This window comes from Phragmites australis, chromosome 1 (assembly GCF_958298935.1).
Source record: "Phragmites australis chromosome 1, lpPhrAust1.1, whole genome shotgun sequence".
In the NCBI taxonomy this organism is placed as follows: domain Eukaryota; kingdom Viridiplantae; phylum Streptophyta; class Magnoliopsida; order Poales; family Poaceae; genus Phragmites; species Phragmites australis.
In genome coordinates, this window is record NC_084921.1 from 38,643,942 (window position 1) to 38,663,279 (window position 19,338).

The 19,338-nt window shown below is 44.3% G+C and overlaps 3 protein-coding genes across 4 annotated transcripts; all 3 read left to right on the forward strand.

The window, feature by feature from the left end:
- Nucleotides 1-4,558: 4,558 nt before the first annotated feature.
- LOC133884663 (anther-specific proline-rich protein APG-like) lies at nt 4,559-4,978 on the forward strand. The gene has a single exon (XM_062324164.1). The coding sequence runs from the start codon at nt 4,559-4,561 to the stop codon at nt 4,976-4,978; it is 420 nt and encodes a 139-aa protein (XP_062180148.1).
- Nucleotides 4,979-8,853: 3,875 nt separating this feature from the next.
- LOC133918231 (ATP synthase subunit beta, mitochondrial-like) lies at nt 8,854-13,801 on the forward strand. The gene is made up of 9 exons (XM_062361992.1): nt 8,854-9,529; nt 10,442-10,517; nt 10,610-10,698; nt 10,832-10,949; nt 11,041-11,144; nt 11,227-11,385; nt 11,621-11,845; nt 11,941-12,252; nt 13,444-13,801. The coding sequence occupies exons 1-9, from the start codon at nt 9,059-9,061 to the stop codon at nt 13,555-13,557; spliced, it is 1,668 nt and encodes a 555-aa protein (XP_062217976.1). The 5' UTR covers nt 8,854-9,058; the 3' UTR covers nt 13,558-13,801.
- A 1,493-nt stretch (nt 13,802-15,294) lies between these two features.
- LOC133918241 (65-kDa microtubule-associated protein 3-like) lies at nt 15,295-19,088 on the forward strand. 2 transcript variants are annotated; one of them, XM_062362004.1, is made up of 12 exons: nt 15,295-15,479; nt 15,578-15,784; nt 16,093-16,341; nt 16,477-16,686; nt 16,771-16,926; nt 17,030-17,189; nt 17,300-17,451; nt 17,539-17,626; nt 17,741-17,814; nt 17,913-17,987; nt 18,063-18,297; nt 18,388-19,088. In XM_062362004.1, the coding sequence occupies exons 1-12, from the start codon at nt 15,306-15,308 to the stop codon at nt 18,780-18,782; spliced, it is 2,175 nt and encodes a 724-aa protein (XP_062217988.1). In that variant the 5' UTR covers nt 15,295-15,305; the 3' UTR covers nt 18,783-19,088. The 2 variants fall into 2 exon arrangements, with proteins under 2 accessions (XP_062217988.1, XP_062217998.1); XM_062362014.1 differs by having other exon boundaries at nt 15,298-15,479; nt 18,397-19,086.
- Nucleotides 19,089-19,338: the final 250 nt, after the last annotated feature.

Here is a 19,338-nt window from a genome sequence, read left to right on the forward strand (position 1 = left end):
TATAAAAATTGCCCGCAGTTACTTAGGATATCTCGTAAACAGAAAATTTTATCTCTAAGAATGATAAGGAAGGAGTCCATAAGTGGCACGATGACCCTCCTATATATACGGAACCAGAAGACCTACGGAGGAGAAGCCAATTGAAGTTCATTCAAGCCTACAAAAGCCTTTAGCCTAGGTCATCGCCCAAAGCAAGGACTCCATCTCCAATAGCAGCGACGATGAATCGGACCCAATGTCCTACCAATCGGGGGAGAGGACCATCAACCACATGTTCGGTGGCTCCGCGACGTACGAGTCCAAACGACAGTACAAGACAATAGCCTAAGAAATTTTAACAGTTGTCCCCAAGAGTTGCCAAGCTGTCAAATGGTTGGGTGTCAAAATCTCTTTCGGTCAAGATGATTGCCCAGAAACTTCGTATGGCTAGGCCGCTTCCCGATAGTGGTTGAGCCTACAATCAACAACTGTAAGATCTCCCGAATGCTTATCGATGGAGGAAGTTCTTCGAATATCCTTTTCTCAGGTGAACTTCATGCGATGCAGATCTCCTGATCTACCATCAAGCTGTATTTTTGTATAAACAACTTTATGCACACAAAGAGGCAGCATTTCATACTTGTCAAGTAACTCCTTTTTTTTTGCACTTCTGTTGTTATTTGGGAACTCAAGGTAGATGCAATTCGAAAATATGTAAAAAAGCATATTTTTTTTCATTGAAAACAAGTTTTCAGAAGTAGCAACTACATATTAATGTAAAACCAAGTATTCAAGAACTACCAATCAATTCTTTTTTTTTTTGTAAAAAGCAATATTCCACTAGTTCATTTCTGTTTATCACCACTAGCACTACATGCATGGTAGAGCAAGTTCTAATCATATTCATGAGGTGGTGGATATAGATCCATATGGGACCTCCATGCATGACAGAGCAAGTTGATATTCATGAAACAATATTTGTCAAACAACATTTTTATATGTCTGAAATAATATAAAGCATTTTCATTACATCTTCTATCACGAACATCAGTGTAATTTGTATATTCTTTTTTGTCACACAAATGCATTTATTGAATCTGAATTTTATAGTTTTTTTTAGGTTCAACTTTTGTTTTCATTCAATGGATCAATAGAAATTTTTGGAGAAATGTAGATTGGAGTAATGTGAATAGGCAATTGTGGTTGATCAGTTTTTGTGGGGAACAGATACTTGTTATATACACCACTTGATATACTCTGCTGATCTAATTGAACCAATTTGGCAATATACAGCTTCAGATTTTCCAGCGAAAGGTATCAAATTGCTTTTGCTATGTGAGGAATTGCTTTTGTTTTATGATATGATGCATGCATTTTTCGTTCCTGCACGTGTAAGAGGATAAGCTATATGTATAGGTGACGAATAAGCTAACGTGGCTAGCTTGTGGGACCGCGCAAAGTCATCCCACGCGTTGGACACCCGCTTTGCGCATGATGTGCTCGTGCTACCAAAAAAAGAAAGTGGTGGGTCTAGGTCGGATAGGGTTACCAAAAAAGGTATACATCCTGGAAGGCTAATGGATGCACGTGCAGCCATTAGCATGGTCCTTAATTTTTTTTGTCAATATAGCCTATGTCACACTCCCAATAACCATTCTCTCGAGTTGCTTTGCTAAAAAGCCATCTGGCCCTCATAAATTGTTGCTCATTTGCCATTTTGAGGCTTGTTAGCTCGCTGCATGGTTTTTCATTATTTTTGCTCTGCTGACGTGGATAATCAATGGAAATGACCACTCTGCCCTTTTGAAAGTGCATCTAGCCCCTATGTGTGGCTTTAATAATTAATGACAATACCTATGTACTAACAATGATGTCGAGTTTGTTAGTAGGTTGTTCCATAGGTGATGCATGGATGAGAGATATGCATGAGCTCTAGGTAAATGAGGAGATTGAAAATGCATCAAGATGAATGAGTTATAGGCGATGCTCGGGTAAGTGATGACAATACCTATGGACTAACAATTATATTGAGAATTGCTATTAGGTTATTTCATAGAAGATGCATAAATGATGAAGCATGGATCTTTGAGAAATGCCATGAGTTCAAAGAATTGCATCAAAAGTCATTAAGACTTTAGTGATTCTCATAAGAAGAAGAAGAAGCTCAATAAGATTAGCAATAATCTTGAAGGTTAAGTTGCTTGTAAAGATCAAGTAACTAAAGGTATGATTTGTTAATAGAGTTTTATGGACTAACTCGTGTGCTATGTGTTTAAGAATGAGTGGTGTTAGGTTCTATATGAAGATTGACAATATACATGAATGCTAATAAGTTACTTGTGGAGATCAAGTAACTTAAGGTATAAAAGTTGTCATTTAGGTTTTATGGACTAACCCATGTGCTTTGTGCTTAAGAGTGAGTTGGAGTTAGGATCTATAAGAGGCATAAGTTGAATTGAAAACACATATGCCAAGAGTGAAGAACAAAAATGGACTCCATATATGAAAAAGTGAATTATCTGAAGATGTCGAATACAAAATAGTTTTCTATGGAAAGACGGTGAAGGGCAAGCAAGACTCAGCTGCGATGGACCATCCGGTGGTGAAGGGCAAGCAAATGGCTTGGCGCCGAAGGACCAAGGCGATGGTGAAGAGCGAGTGAAACTTTGCACCAATGGACCGTGCAAGGCCATGAGAAGCTATGAGTGATACGCATCAATCACATGAGGAATCAAGAATAGATGGAGTGAAGATTTTATGGAAGATGGCAACCCTCAAAGGTTTGAAAGTAAGAAGCGGTACTTGAAAGTATTCAAAAGGCTCAAATTGGTTCAAATGTGTTTTATCTTTGAAATTGAGTCTAGGTATGCCGCACTATTAAGAGGGATGCAACATGAGCTAATTGTCGCGTCTCAGTGCTCAAGAGTTCCCAACCAAACTCAAAGTGAGAGTTTACTGTTAAGAGTCCGGAGCGGAAAATGTGGAAGTGTCCAAAATGGGTTTTGGAGTGTTCCTAATTTGATCCTATGTGTTTTAGGTCATAAATTCAGTTGGGATGTATATCCCTCTGAATAAGCTTTCCATAGAGTCCAAAATCGTCGAAATCGGACTCCGGGATCAAAAGTTATCGCCGTTTTTCGGAGATCAGCTGTGCTGTACTTGGAGACTCCGGTGAAGACCGGATTCTCCGGTACCTGGAGTGACCGGAGAGTCCGGTGTAGGCTGGATTCTTCGGTAAAGTCCAGAAAAGAGCCTAACGGTTAGTTTTTTGAAGTGGGCTATTTATACCCCACTCACCCCATCCTTTGGGGCTGCTGCAAGGGCACAAAAGAAACACTTTTAGAGCCAAAAGAACTCCATCCCACTTCATTCTAGTGTGTGATTTGAGAAGAAAAGTGAGTTGGGTTGAGAGATTGGAAGATTGAGTGCAAGTGAGCTAAAATCCAATCTTGAGCACTTGAGTTCTTGACAAGAAGTTCTCGAAGCGTTTGCTACTCTTAGAGGTGAAGCCTCCTAGCCGGCTAGGTGTCGCCGGTGAGCTCCCGTGCTTGTGGTGAGCCGCGGGAAAGTTTGTGAAGGGCTCGATTTCGCCTCCGCAAGGGAAGAAATCAAGAGTGGATTGAGGAAAGCGGTTGAAAGAGACCCGACTCGTTGGAGCTTCCTCAATGGAGACGTAGGATTTACGGTGGTGAATCCGAACTTCAGGAAACAAATCTTGTGTCTCCTCTCTTGTTTCTTTACTTTTGAGTTCTTGTTCAAATCTTTGTGCATATTGCTCGATCTACTTGTTTTTGTGTATTTGAGTGTAGGTTCTCCGTGGATCTACTTGGAATCATCTCCGGGAACACACGACATCACTTGGTTTGAGTTAGAACTCTCTACCCATCCTTTATATTCAGTTCCGGGCTCAGTTCTGTACAGAATCCGGAGAATCCGGACTTTACCGGAGATTCTGGACCTGTACAACTCGGAGACTCCGGTCTTCAGGTATATGAACAGTGTTTTCAGCCTTTTTTCAATTTGAGTTTTATTGTACATCTCTTGCTAGATTAGAGTAATTTTTTTCACCTTAGGATTGTAATTTCCACACTTATTTAGGGTGATTGTGCACTAGTTGAGCCTAACATATTTAGGTTTTTCACTTGTGAAAAACCCGTTAGTTTATATTCCGCTGCAAGTTTAGGCTAACGGTAAAAGGAGATGAATTTTTGTAAAAACGCCTATTCACCCCCCTCTAGGCGACATCATTGTCCTTTCACCTCTCCAGTCTTATCCTCTTCCTCTGGCTATTGCTAGCTGGCTTCCTCTGTGTGCTGGGCTATAACTCTACGGAGTCGCTACCGCAGGAGGGGGAGGCAACATGTGAAGGAACTCTGAGGGTGGTTTGTGGACTACGCCTACCACCATCGAAAGCACGACCACAACGTGCTGTTCCATATGCTCGTCAGATTCACGATCATCTCCTGCTTCCCTACTGCTTCTGGGCAACCCTATTTCCACCGCCATGGACGAGCTGCTGCAGGTCAGGAGGAGGATGCGTCACGATTAGGAGGCTGCTCCCGTGCCGCAATGAATGGACATGGCCAACAACACCATTTGTTGTGATCGCACCGCGCTCCGCACCGATGTTTGTGTCATACATGGGGATGTCCGCACTAAGGCCGCCTCCAACTCGCTCTTCTTGCTTGTGCGAACTAACTCGTCCGCAGCCACTGCCAACGAGAGCATCTGGCCCTACAAGCCGCCACCCATGTCTCCGCCCACTCTGGCTCCAACACTGAATCTGCTGTTGGCTCCCACACCACCTCCAAAGCCGCAACATGCTCCACCGCCGATGCTGCCGCCCTTCCCGCCACTAAAACCCACACCTCTACCTACACCACCACCAATGCTACCACCTCCTCTAAAACCTCCGACGCCACCACTCCACCACCACCACCACCAGTGCCGCCTCCTGCGCCACCACCAACACCTGCGTCACCACTTAGACCCCCTCTAGCACCGAACCCACCACCGACGCCACCTCCACCCCCAAGTCTACCACCACTACCCATTCCTTCTCCACCTCCAGCGATGGCACCACCTCCAAGTCCGATGTCGCCTCTCACACCACCACTTGCTCCAAAACCAGGTCCACCACTAGAACTGAATCAACCACCCACTCCTACCCCACCATATCTGGCCTTACACACGCAAAGGAAGCCCATGGGTGGCTAGCTCCTGTGGCGACTCACCTTGGCGCCCAGCTTTGCCTCTCTCTCCTTCCACGCGGCGACGCCAGCACGCGCCCCCACTTTCGACGCAGGTGGTGCTCCCACAAGGCGTGTCCCTGAGAGTGGCGCACACACACACGCCATCACGGCCAGCAACGCCTGTGAGAGCTCCTTTAGCATGTGGTCCAGTGCCAACTCTGGCAGATCGAGCAGCAGGAGCCCCTCATCCATCTCCTCTTCTAGCGCAGCAATGCGATAGGTTTCGACCGCACCGAGGCAACACGCGAGGCGACTGGGGGCACGAAGGTCTGTTCCTGTGATTATCCACGTCGGTAGGGCAAAAGGTAAAAAAGGACACGTGGCGGGCTAACAAGCCTTAGAGTGACAAATGAGCAAAAATCAGTGGGACCTAGTTGGCTTTTTAGCAAAGCAACTCAAGAGAGTGACTATTGAGAATGTGTCATTAGCTAGAGTGACAAAAAAAATTAATTAAACTGGGGAGGAGAGTGTGTCACTAGCTAGAGTGACAAATCGAACTAGACTGTTGGTAATGTTGCTAGTTTGTGGCGTCAGCGTCACTAGAGTTCACAGGGCTTATGACTGGGCTGGGCTGCATTTGGTTACAGATTTGCAATTTGCATGCCAGTCTTCTTGGTCGCAAGGGCACGAACCGTGCAAGCTACTATAGTTGGTGGTTCGGGAGAGTGTGTGTCACCTTGCTCAAGCCACTACTTAGGAACCAATGCTGCGATTCATGATAGCTTCAAATGGGACCAACATGACATTTCCATTTCAGCCCCTTTTTTATTTCCATCAGAGTCCTTATACTTTTTTAATATGCTACTTAGTCCAAAAGTTTACACAAAGATCCTTAGAAAAAAATCTATCGCATTTACAATAGTACCCTACATGTCAGCCAAATAAACACCACCTTCCTTTCCCCTCCCGTCTCCTCACGCCACTTTCCTTTGCCCTATCGACTATCATTATCTCCTCGAGTAACACCGCTGCTACCACCCTATAGCATAGGACACTGCGACCTCCCTCAACTCGACTAGATCCAGCCTCCGTAGCCACCCAGACCATCGCTTGTAACACCTACGCTGACTACCAATCTCTTTTTGCTGCTCCGACTAGATCCAGGTGAGCAAAGGAGCGATGGGTGGTCACCGGTATCGCCTCGTGCCATCCAGATCTCGCTGTCATCCTCTTGTGTGGATCACATCCACGACTGCCACATGTAGATCCCGGCTAGCAGAGGGTTCATGCAGGTCAGAAGTTGCATCTCCACTCTACGCAAGTTGACGAGATCATGAGTTACCTCTCGCTTTTCTCCCTCCCTGACTGCCTTTTCACACTCTTTCCATTGAAGCCATCGATATCTCTGCAAGTCACACTGACACTATACAAGCCACCAACTCTCTCTCTCTCTCTCTCTCTCTTCCACAACAACATTGTGCCAATGTGGCTCTGCGAGGCTACCAACCATGCTGGAGCGTTGGTCATGCCCTAAGCCAGCACACAATACCTATGGAGTGGGCATTACTAGGGATCAAGCAAGCCAGGCATATGCCAAGCATGTACAATTTCATCATTTTCTGAACTGAAATTGTACTCATGCTAAGTTTTTCTTCTTACTCTTCTTCTTTTGTGAGAACATGCACTAAGTTATTGTTGTTGAAGATAGTAATCTTGTGCGAGGAGCTTCATGTTTAAACTTCGCCAGAGGGCCTGTCTTGTTGCACAACAAACCTAGAGTACTCTGCAGTGTTCTTTTTCGTTGGGGACTTTGTCTTCTTTGTCTCGCTTGAAGACCCATGGCGAAACCACCAAAATCAAAGGCATAGCTCTGGCCAACCATGGTCGTAGGGAATCTATTCTCTAATCTCGATCATCCATTATGACCACCATGATAGGAGTGGTGTCAGGGCCATATCATGCCTAAAGCAAGCCAAATGGGCCGGACCAAATGGGTCGACACGCGGCACGATATTATGGGCACGATTCAAGCACGACACGACTCATTTATAATCGGGCCGGACTGACACGGCACAACGGGCTAGGCCATGCTTGTGCTGGAACCGCAGCATGACTTGGCCCATCGACAACGGTTGGCATGGCTTCAGGCCTTCGACACTCGGACCTCGGCATTCGGCAACACCACAACACAACGGTTTCCCACAGGCCGTGCGATGCACTTTGCAGGCTAGCAGCATCACCAGAGTGTCAGCGTATGACAGCTATGCGCATGCCTACTATCTCTCACTCTCTCTCATATGTAAGTTGCAACACACACAATCCCACGTGCATATGATATGTCACACATTTTTATTTACCAACGCACCATGACCCGTGACCATGAACCAGCCTCCGCTGACATGGGAACTTAGAACATATGCATGCATGTGGTGAGCAGCTTCCACACATTTATTTTTCCCCTGATTTTTCACGTGCTTTAACAGACAAAAAACCCATTAGGCCTACCATGCTATATGCTGGCACAACATGATCTGACCTTATGTAGACCGTGTCTGGACCGAATGCTTGGCACACGAGTTAGCACAACACAAATTGTTTGGCTAACGGGCCTAATCGAGTCGTGCTGTTACTGGGCCTGAGCCATGCCATCCTTGGCCACTCATTTGGCTAGCACTAATCATGCCCTAGCAACAAGATACGATACCACCTTTTAGCCTCCCTCTTCAGTGCTTAGGTGGTTGCACGTCTTATCCATCTCTCGCCTTTTGATATGTCACTTATACATCAAGAAGGAGCTGAATCATTCCATCAACCAAATATTGAACTTATTGAAGAAGATTTAAACATTTAACCTCAATTTGTACTAAGAGGGGAAATATCCGAAGCCATTCTTTGAAAAGTCCTCATATAACTTTGGAATCTATGAATTGTTTAGCGCTGCCAACATTTTGTAGAAATAAAAGATCTAATGCTCTAAAGAGTTATAGAAATCCAGTGCTATGCATTGTTTATCATTTATGGTAACCTTTGGTAGCCAAGAGGTAGACCCGATGTTTTCTACATGAGAAATTGTGACTCGTATATTTAGTTCCAAGAACAAAACTGATTCAAAGGGTTTAAAAAAGGTAAAAGAAATGGTACGACGAAAACATATGGAGAAGCAAATATTGAACTTTGCCGCATCTCTCCACTATGGTTAGTCCGTGCAAGGTGGAGATAGCATGGCGCAATTTGGATAGAAAACCCAATCAAGTCGTTGGTTAGCTAGGCATTACAAACCTTTGCACTAATACAATAGAAATTTCAAGAATAACGTTTTGTGTATATCTATTTTTTTTAAGAGCGTATATCTATTTCTCTGTCTCATTCACATCAAATCGCTTCATAAAACTTCTAAGACTATGCACAAGGGATTTCTGCCGGGGGTGAAAATTTTGTTATGGAGAGATTTTCGTTCACTTCAGCGTTTCAACAGTTTTTCTTCACAATTTTCGTCATGAAGAGATTTCCAATGTTATTTTTTTCAGAACAAGATTCTCTCCTTTCTTTTACGATTCTTTAAAAAAAACTGTTAAAAATAAAAAAATAAAAAAATAAAAACGTCGAAAGAAATCGAGAAGGGAAAGAAACCAAAGCAATATAGTTAGAGATAGTGGAGCACGAATAATGACCGACCAGCAGGCACACTCCGCTCATCTCGGTCCACAGAGGACCGAATCCACCCGCGAGTCCCTCCTGCGAGCTCCCCTCCTCTCCACCCTCCTTATTCCCCACCCGAGCCCGATCCCCAAACCCCTACCACCCTTCCCCGTAGCGCGGAGCCGCCACTTCCCACCCCCAGTCACCATTCTGAGAAAAACCTAGATCCGGACCCCTCGCCGCCGGCCATGGCGACGCGACGGGCCCTCTCCTCCGTCCTTCGCTCCGCCTCCCGCCTCCGCGTCGCCTCCCCGTCCCCGTGCCGGCGCGCGCCCCTCCACCATCGCCCGTCCCCCGCTGGCTTCCTTCTCAACCGCGCCGCCGCCTACGCCTCCTCCGCCGCGGCGCAGGCGGCGCCCGCCCCGCCGCCCGCGGCCACCGGTAAGAGCACCGGCGGCGGCGGCAAGATCACCGATGAGTTCACCGGCGCCGGGGCGATCGGGCAGGTGTGCCAGGTCATTGGTGCCGTTGTGGACGTGCGGTTCGACGAGGGTCTGCCCCCGATCTTGACGGCGCTGGAGGTGCTCGACAACAACATCCGCCTGGTGCTCGAGGTGGCGCAGCATCTCGGGGAGAAGATGGTGCGCACCATCGCCATGGACGGGACCGAGGGTCTCGTCCGCGGCCAGAGTGTGCTCAACACCGGCTCTCCCATCACCGTAAGGCCGCCCCCTCACGTTCCCCGTCCCCTATCGTGTTTGGAGATGATTTATTTGGATCTAATTTGACGAAATGACGAATCAGCAGGTGTTAGATTCGATCTTGATGTAGGGATCTGTGTGTTGACTAGTGAATGCTTGCTTTGTAGATCCACTACTTTAGTTTGTTAACGGATTTATACTGTCTCGATCTGTAGCGGGTTCATATGTCAAACGGTTAGGTGGCAACCGCAAAAATTTGCCACCGATGAATAGCATGCTCATCATGATTTAGTGTCATTCGCAATACTGATCCGTAGATTCATGTTTCTGCCCATTCTTCTCATTTGGAGATGCTGAATTTACCATTCCATAATTTGGTAAAGGTACCGCATACTCTATCTACCCTTTGATGCTGTTGTCCCAGGTCACGCAAGCCAAGGAAAGGGGGTGTTGTATTTTTCTGTGTAGGAGCTAGAGTGAGGAAAGGGCATGTGGTCCCTGTCACTGAAATACATGAGCCTTATATAGGTTCATCATTAGTACCAAAATAGGCTGTAGCAAGTTCAGATAGGTATAAACTATTCAAAATTTCCCGTAATTAAGATTATCATTTTTCTTTATTTTTAATTATTTTGTCAATCGCAAAGCTTAAGTTGCAGAATTTAGTATGCAGAGGCTAAGCTTATCATGTATGCATGTGGCTTTCATGCTAAGTGATTATGTGGTGTGTGATACTGGTTAATAAAATCATACATTTAACTTGATATGAAGATCAGATGTTACAGTCTTCTATGGTAGCTTGCTATCTGTTATAGGCTGTAGATATTTACTGTCTCTGAACTTAGTTGCTGCTATTATCTTCAGTATCCTGCCTTCTAAACCATGGCTCTATTCATGTTGCTGCATTTACATCTTGTAGTATTTTTCTAGGTCCCTGTTGGTAGGGCAACACTTGGGCGTATTATGAATGTGATTGGCGAGCCTATTGATGAGAGGGGAGATATAAGTAAGTCTGTATGACATGCATTTTATATGTAGCACTCATGCTAAACGTTTTGTTTATAATTTTTCTTTGCTGATTGCTCCTCTTTGTTTCAGAGACAAACCACTTCCTTCCTATCCATCGTGAAGCCCCTGCCTTTGTTGAGCAAGCTACAGAGCAGCAAATTCTTGTTACTGGAATCAAGGTACGCCACCCTTTTGTCTTTGGAAGTGACTTTGTCATACTTTTTTTAGTTACATTGGTTTCTTTTCATGATTCATGACACATTCATTTGTGTGGACAAGTTTAGTTAAATTTAAGGCTTATGTTTCTATCAGGTCGTGGATCTTCTCGCGCCCTATCAAAGAGGTGGTAAAATTGGTCTCTTCGGTGGTGCCGGGGTGGGCAAAACTGTCCTTATTATGGAGTTGATCAACAATGTTGCCAAGGCCCATGGTTAGTTTTTTTGTAGAGCTCGATGATCGTCTTGCAAAGTTGTATGTTATGTGTTCTATGTTGGCTGATTTGTTTCATTTGTTTGTTCTAGGTGGTTTCTCTGTCTTTGCTGGTGTTGGAGAACGTACTCGTGAGGGTAATGACTTGTACAGGGAAATGATTGAGAGCGGTGTCATTAAGCTTGGTGACAAGCAGGTAAATAATACATATTTCTATAAATTATTGGGATTCATATCTGTAAGGTGGAATTTCCTTACATGGTTGTACTTTGTGACAGAGTGAGAGCAAGTGTGCTCTTGTCTACGGTCAAATGAATGAGCCTCCTGGTGCTCGTGCTCGTGTTGGACTGACTGGTTTGACTGTTGCTGAGCATTTCCGTGATGCTGAAGGACAGGATGTGCTTCTATTCATCGATAACATTTTCCGTTTCACTCAGGTAAGTTCTATCTTCTATGGGATCCTCCTTCAGTCTCATGTCTGACTAGTTTCAACAAACGGTATTCTTGTTAGTTGGTATGCAGATGACATTGCTCAATCATAGTCACTAATGTCTGCTATATCTGTATTCTACCCAGAAGAGTGCTGCTGCATCTTCAAATTCCCTTTGTCCTTTTTCCTGATTTTCTATACATTAAGGCTGAAAAACCTGTAATTTGTTCATTATCTGTCAGGCGAACTCTGAGGTGTCTGCTCTTCTTGGGCGTATTCCATCTGCTGTGGGATACCAACCCACTCTTGCTACTGATCTTGGTGGACTGCAAGAGCGGATTACCACCACAAAGAAGGGTTCTATTACATCTGTTCAAGCTATTTATGTGCCCGCTGATGACTTGACAGATCCTGCCCCTGCAACCACCTTCGCCCATCTCGATGCTACTACTGTGTTGTCACGACAGGTATTCCGGCTGACTAAAATATAGTTAGAATGTATGAATTGATATGGTAGTTGCTCTATGAGTATGACTTGGCTGTGCTTCTTCTTCTTGTGTAGATTTCTGAGCTTGGTATTTATCCTGCTGTCGACCCTCTGGACTCTACATCCAGAATGTTGTCCCCCCATGTGTTGGGTGAAGATCACTACAACACTGCTCGTGGAGTTCAGAAGGTTCTTCAGAACTACAAGAATCTTCAAGATATTATTGCCATTTTGGGAATGGACGAGCTCAGTGAAGATGACAAGTTGACAGTCGCCCGTGCTAGGAAGATTCAGCGGTTCCTTAGCCAGCCTTTCCATGTTGCTGAAGTTTTCACAGGTGCACCTGGAAAGTATGTTGAGCTGAAGGAGAGTGTTAAAAGTTTCCAGGTATTGAATTTAAACTCTTTTCCTCCCTTTCTGAAAGACAGTCCTGCGGTAGTGTTCTCTCCAAATTAGCATTATTTAGTTAGACATGCTGGCTGTTGGTGTTCAGTGCCTTGCAGCTTGGTACTCTATGCAAGGTCGAATTTCATAGAAATTTAGTGAAGTCTTTGATATGATTGTTAGTTATTGAATTGTACTCGGATGGAAACATATTATGTTTTAAATAACATGTAGTCAAGATTGTCGAACTTCACTTCTAATTGGAACAAATATATCTAGATTGGTGAGTCAAATTAATGCTGTTAGTCTCCTTAAAAATACTTTATTATACTGTATTTTCGTATTTTTTTCCAACATATTGTACCCATTATTGCTTCTATACTGTGCACAGAGGGAGTGTTTTATTCTTAAGACAGTAAATACTAATGTATAGGCTATTTATTGTTTTTCTTTTTGCATATTCGGTCGCTTATTTGTTTGAAATTATGGTTTCTATATCGATGAAATATTAGATACCATAATTAAAATGTTCCGTGCAAATTCTAGCTGCTTTGGAGATCTTATTGTCTGGGTAGGGTATTAACGCTATGCATCCATGTAGCAATAACTATAAATGTGGTTTTATATTTACAATAGCACACATGTTGATACAAGATGTTGAAAACAAGAATTACATCATTTTTTTGGTTATGGAGAATATGACATGGACAGGGTATAGCGTGATAGCTTACCTGCTAGCCACAAAACACCTTGAAGCATCATATGGAAAAGCAATGTGTACATGTTTGGTACTTCTTTTAATCTTTAGCTTATTTGTGGAATGTGCTATATTGATCATTGGACAATTTCTGTAGTCTTATATGCGGCCGACATTCCTGTGTTTTTGCTAAGTTGGTCAATGGTTGTGTGGCTATGTGCTTCAACATACAATTGATATAATGTTGCAGTATAAATATGCTACTACCGCTGTACTGGGATTAACGTGGCATCACACCATGACACAATAAGTTGGGAAGTTTGTGCTTCAAAATTGGGGGTCTGCTCTGATTTGTTGCCATTGTCTCTTATGCATTGCTAGTTATTACCTGTTGATTCTTAGTATGGTATCCCAGCTGTCATTTGGCAGCATCACAGCACCCATTTTTGTTCATTTTCTATTTCTCCTGTTTAACAAACCTTCTGGACATATCATAGGGTGTTTTGGATGGCAAGTATGATGACCTTTCCGAGCAGTCGTTCTACATGGTTGGAGGAATAGAGGAAGTCATTGCCAAGGCTGAGAAGATCGCCAAGGAGTCTGCATCCTAAGCAGTCTCCTCTCCACAGGCAATGCAATTTTAAGTTTTGGAGGCCACAACATGTTGTGCTTTTTTTTTTTTTTCTGTTTTGCTAGCCAGGACATGTACTTACAGGCAGGAGGCCCGGCCCTGCCAATGGATGTGTTTCCCCTCCACTTTTTTGTTTCCTAATAAGGATTCACAGTGATCTGTTTATTCGAGTAAGAATTGAGTTATCTTTTTTGCAATGAGCGGAAAGACCGTTAAGTTATTAAGTCTCAGTGAAACACTAGAATGTCTACCATACTAGTACTGTCATGTTCGTACTTAAAGCATGTCTGAGGTCAGATGCCCCAAACATGCCTTCATATTGAGTTGGTCTTAGTCGTGCTGTTCATCGGATTTGTTCTGACCTGAATTTGCACTGTTTTGAGGTTTTGTTTTGATCACCTTATTTCTTCATCATCCATGGAACGTAACAAGGGTTCCTCCAAATTCATGATGAGTTGAAATGTACTAAGGGTTCCTCTGAAAATTTGTAATATTAGGCAACCTGGTATCCAGTGAACTGGGCTATTGTCTATCTCGCATGAATTTTATTGAAATTTTGCATGAGATAGACCAATGACCTCATGGAGACAAAAATCTCATATTCCAGACGCAGCCTTCTTTTGAGGAATCGAGATTGTATGGCCTTCTTGGAAAAATTCTTTAGTTTATCATCCCATGGAGATACTATGCAGTTGTGCTCTTTGGCCACATATTTTCGATTTCCTATTTTAAACCCAAGCTGACACCGTTTCCACATAGTACCAATCTGAAGGTTGCAGATCAAACCTACTGTACCAGGCTGAAGTAAATCATCGTCAAGCAGTATGAACTTCGATGACAAACGCCATTAACTCTGCAAAATAAATTGTGGTTATTTGGATCATCCAGTCGGACTGCAACCTTGCATGCTCTCCTCTTTTAATCAGAAGAGGTCAACAGAAAACTTCGCAGCCTGCAGTTGACACGTGGCTACCGACGTTCTTGGCCCCACGTGCATGACGCATCCCACATTCCACCGTATTCCGACTTGGCACCCCAAACCGGGCAATCAGCATCGCGGCCGTCCAATTCAAAACGGAGGCCTCAAGATGGTATCCCCGGATCTGGCCCAATTGAAGACCTCGTTTCCACATCTCTCTGCCTCAAAAGTAAATTATATAGAATTATGTTTAAAAAAATCTTATCTCTTATAATGATATGTATCTATTCTTTCTCATCTTCAATCTAGTTATTGAATGATACCTCACAAAAATCTTTCTAGACAAAATTCATAAAATTTACTTCCCTCTCCTGCTGCCCCCCTCTCCAACGAATTTCTTTGTATACATATGAAATACAACTCGGTTTCTCAAAAAAAAAAAAGGGAACGGATTTCTAAACCCCAAATTTCTCCTCCCCCTACCCTATTTCAAAACATTTCAAACCACTCTCCGCCAGTCCCCTCCCCTCCCCACGCTCTCTCGCGTCGGAGGCGCCGAATACGCGATCCCTTCCGCGGCCAGAGCCCGCCGCCTCGCCCCGCCCCGCCCCGCCCCGCCCTCTCGACGAGGCCGCGCCGACCGCGCAGGGGAAGAGGTGAGCGTCTTACTTGGTTGCGATTCGCACGGGTTGGATCCGGGCGCTCGTGTCGTTGTGCGCCTTCCCCGGTGGGGGGAAGCCCTAGGTTCGGAGGAGGTCCCGTCTCCCTGCTCCACGCGGTGGAGGCTTGGGGGAATGGGGGTTAAACTGATGCGCGCGGCGCGGAGCGGGAGGTGCCTTGCTGCGGAGCTGGGTTTGATCTGTGATCGCATTTGCAGGGTGCTTGCTGCTGCTGCTGTTCGCCCTCTCGCGATGAGTAGTGCCGTGAAGGACCAGCTCCAACAGATGTCGACGACGTGCGATTCGCTCCTGCTGGAGCTCAATGTACGCCGCGGCTTCCTGATTCCACCGTTGTTTTTTTGCGCTGTTTTTGTTGGTTACGCGCGCGCCTGATGCGATGGATCGATGCGTTCTTTTTACAGGTCATATGGGATGAGGTCGGGGAGCTCGACAAGGCGAGGGACAGGATGCTGCTGGAGCTCGAGCAGGAGTGCCTTGAGGTGTATAGGAGGAAGGTCGACCAGGCCAACCGGTGCAGGGCCCAGCTGCGGCAATCCATTGCCGAGGCCGAAGCTGAGCTCGCCGGCATCTGCTCAGCCATGGGCGAGCCGCCGATACATGTCAGGCAGGTTTGTTTGTGTTCATTAGTGTGTCCAAGTACTAGTATGCAGTGACAGGATAAAAAGAATCCAATATAAATACTGTAACAAGAGTAATAGTGATAATTGTCGACAGGGAGAATGAAATTTGGTAGAAATTCCACCCGTAATCTATCTATTTTACTGCCAAGGGGAACAAAAGGTCTCACTGCCACTGCAACTAAACTACGGCTGGGATAATGCGATAACTGTTGACTGCATATGCAACGCCATTCGTAATCTGCCACTAGTGATTCCAGTAGTAACTGGTACTTCTTCCTTCTGAAAAATGTTGGCAGTCAAATCAGAAGTTGCATGGTTTAAGGGAGGAATTGAACACAATTGTGCCGTATTTGGAGGAGATGAGGAAGAAGAAAGTCGAAAGATGGGACCAGTTTGTTGATGTCATAGAGAAAATTAAGAAGGTTGCAGCTGAAATCAGGTCTGCGGATTTTGTACCATTTAAAGTTCCTGTGGATCAGTCTGATCTGTCATTAAGGAAGCTTGAGGAGTTAACGAAGGAGCTACAATACCTTCAGAAGGAGAAGGTCAGCATCACTCATTCTAATCTTATTTATTTTAATCAATGCATAGTCCTCAATATGTTTATGTGGACTACTTTCCTTCATTGCTCATGTAACTCAATGAATCTCATCACGTTTTTTTGTGTCTGTTTCTGACAGAGTGATCGGCTGAAGCAAGTGATGGAACATTTGAATACCTTGCAATCCTTATGTGAGGTGCTTGGTATAGAGTTCAAACAAACAGTGTTTGAGGTGCATCCTAGCCTGGATGAGACTGAGGGATCAAAGAACCTGAGCAACAGTACAATCGAGAGACTTGCATCAGCTGTAAACAGATTACGCGAAATGAAAGTCCAGAGGATGCAAAAGGTCAGCATTTCCTCTCACCCTTCAGAAATTTAAATAGTCAGTGCATTCATCCCTTAACATTCTTAATCTGAATATGAATGGCAGCTTCAAGATTTGGCATCTAGCATGCTTGAACTTTGGAATCTCATGGATACACCACTTGAAGAGCAGCAGATGTTCCAGAATGTAACGTGCAATATTGCTGCTTCAGAACATGAAATAACCCAGCCCAACACCCTCTCTATTGACTTCCTCAGCTACGTGAGTCCGTTGTTTTGCAGAGATTGTTCTTGTGTCACTGTTGCTATTGTTTTCTCTTTTGAGGTAGGAATGTTCTGAGATTATATCTTGATCTAAAATGTAGGTGGAATCTGAGGTTTTAAGGCTTGAACAACTGAAAGCGAGCAAGATGAAAGACCTAGTTCTGAAAAAGAAGACAGAATTGGAAGAGCATAGGAGACGTGCTCATCTGATTGGCGAGGAAGGTTATGCAGCTGAATTTAGCACTGAGGCTATTGATGCAGGTAAAGATCGTCTCCTGACTTGTTAACAACTTGTGTTAGGTAACATGTGTTGCAGGTCTGAAAATAGTCAAATGAGAACTGCCTTATCCGCCTTTGCCTTTTTCTTACAGGAGCTGTCGATCCTGCGCTGGTGCTAGAACAAATTGAGGCTCACATTGCTACCGTGAAAGAGGAAGCTTTTAGCCGGAAGGATATTCTTGAGAAGGTTGAAAGATGGCTGAATGCATGTGAGGAGGAAGCCTGGCTGGAAGATTACAACAAAGTAAGAATGCTGGTCAACTTTATATGCAACTCTCCTTTCTATTTTTGCTCAGTAGATAGTGATAGTTGCCTCTACATGGATGTTTAGGATGACAACCGTTATAATGCTGGGAGGGGGGCCCATCTGACGCTCAAAAGGGCAGAAAAAGCTCGTATTTTGGTTAACAAGATCCCAGGTAATATTGCTGAGTGTGTGATATCTATTAGAGCTTGACCAATTATATTCTGTTCATAGAATGTTCTTGTATCATCGTGGCCACAATTTACCACCACTGCTATGTCTTGAGCAGGAATGGTAGATGTTTTGACCACAAAAATTGTAGTTTGGGAGAAAGAAAGAGGAAAAGAGTTCACATACGATGGTGTAAGTTTCTTGTACTTCTTTCTTGGTGTTTAATTCTTCCGTTTTTTGAAATGTATTTGATGCAACTAAAATGTATTTTTCATGTGCAATATTTTCAGGCCCACCTTCTGTCAATGCTCGAAGAGTACATGATCGTTCGACAGGAGAAAGAGCTAGAGAAGAAGAGACAAAGGGTAATGTCCGTGCAAAACATAAACCGTCTGTTTTGCCTGGAGTGAGTACGATGTAATACCTGAATGTAACTGCAGGATCAGAAGAAGCTAAAAGATCAACTCAAAGCTGAGCAGGAAGCGCTCTACGGATCAAAACCAAGTCCATCCAAGCCTCAAAGTTCAAAGAAGGCGCCTAGAAACTCCATGGGTGGTACAAACCGAAGGCTATCTCTTGGTGGAGCCACAATGCAACCCCCTAAAACAGACATACCGCATTCCAAGACTGCTCGTGCTGCCAAGAAGACTGAAGATATGGGTACTTTATCTCCTAGTAAGCTCCTTTTACCATTAATCTATTGCAAGTCTGCAATGCTTCCTTTTTTCTTCGCTTTTACTCCCGTACAATTCTGATGCAACCTAGCACTTTCAGGCAGTAGAGGCTTAGACATTGCTGGTCTTCCCATCAAGAAGTTATCTTTCAACGCAAGTACTCTACGTGAGGCAGAAACACATCGTATGCCTTTTGCCCAGATCGTGCCAGGAAACAATGTCTCGGCGACGCCTGCGCGGCCCATCTCCAATGACACTGAGGAAGAGAACAAAACCCCAAAGACATTTGCAACACTGAATCCTAAAACGCCAATAACGGTGACGGCTCCGATGCAGCTTGCGATGACGCCCGCTGTGGCTAACAAGGTCATAGCCAATCCTGTTTCCCTTTTCCAGGAGAAGCCAGAGCCAAGATTGCCGGAGGAGATTGAGTACTCCTTTGAAGAAAAGCGGCTCGCTGTTTACCTGGCCAGACAAATGGCTTAGGGTGTCCTAAAGTCCAGTTATTACGTAGTTGAAAGTTGAACAGACCGCCATTTCTCGTCAGACGCCAATGTTACCTGTTGATCCACAATAGTTGACCTTTTCACACTTTGCAGTACTATTCTGATTCACAGCCATATTTTCTGCAACTAGCAAAGGAGTTTTACACTTAAGCTTGTGTTCCGTGCTGGCATTAGTTAGCTAAATTTGTATAGCTTCATCAGGCTGCATCATTGATGCTCTGTTATTATTGTTTTTACAAATATACTACTATCCTGACGCACAGTATGTTTCTGTTCAAATACTTTGGATGGTTTAGATAGGCAAGAATCATCGTCCTGGAAGCTATGGTAGTGGGATTATTTAACTCAATCAGCTTCCCAGTAGGTTTTGTAAAGGCAAGTGCCGAAATACAAATACAAAATTATTAGTGGTCCAAGTCGGGTTAAAATGGCTAGATGATAGCATTGACAGATGCCTCTGTAGAATAATTAAGTCCCCATGAACAAACTCGTTGCTAAATTATTTGCCACGAATTAGTAGCTCTGATTTGACAGAT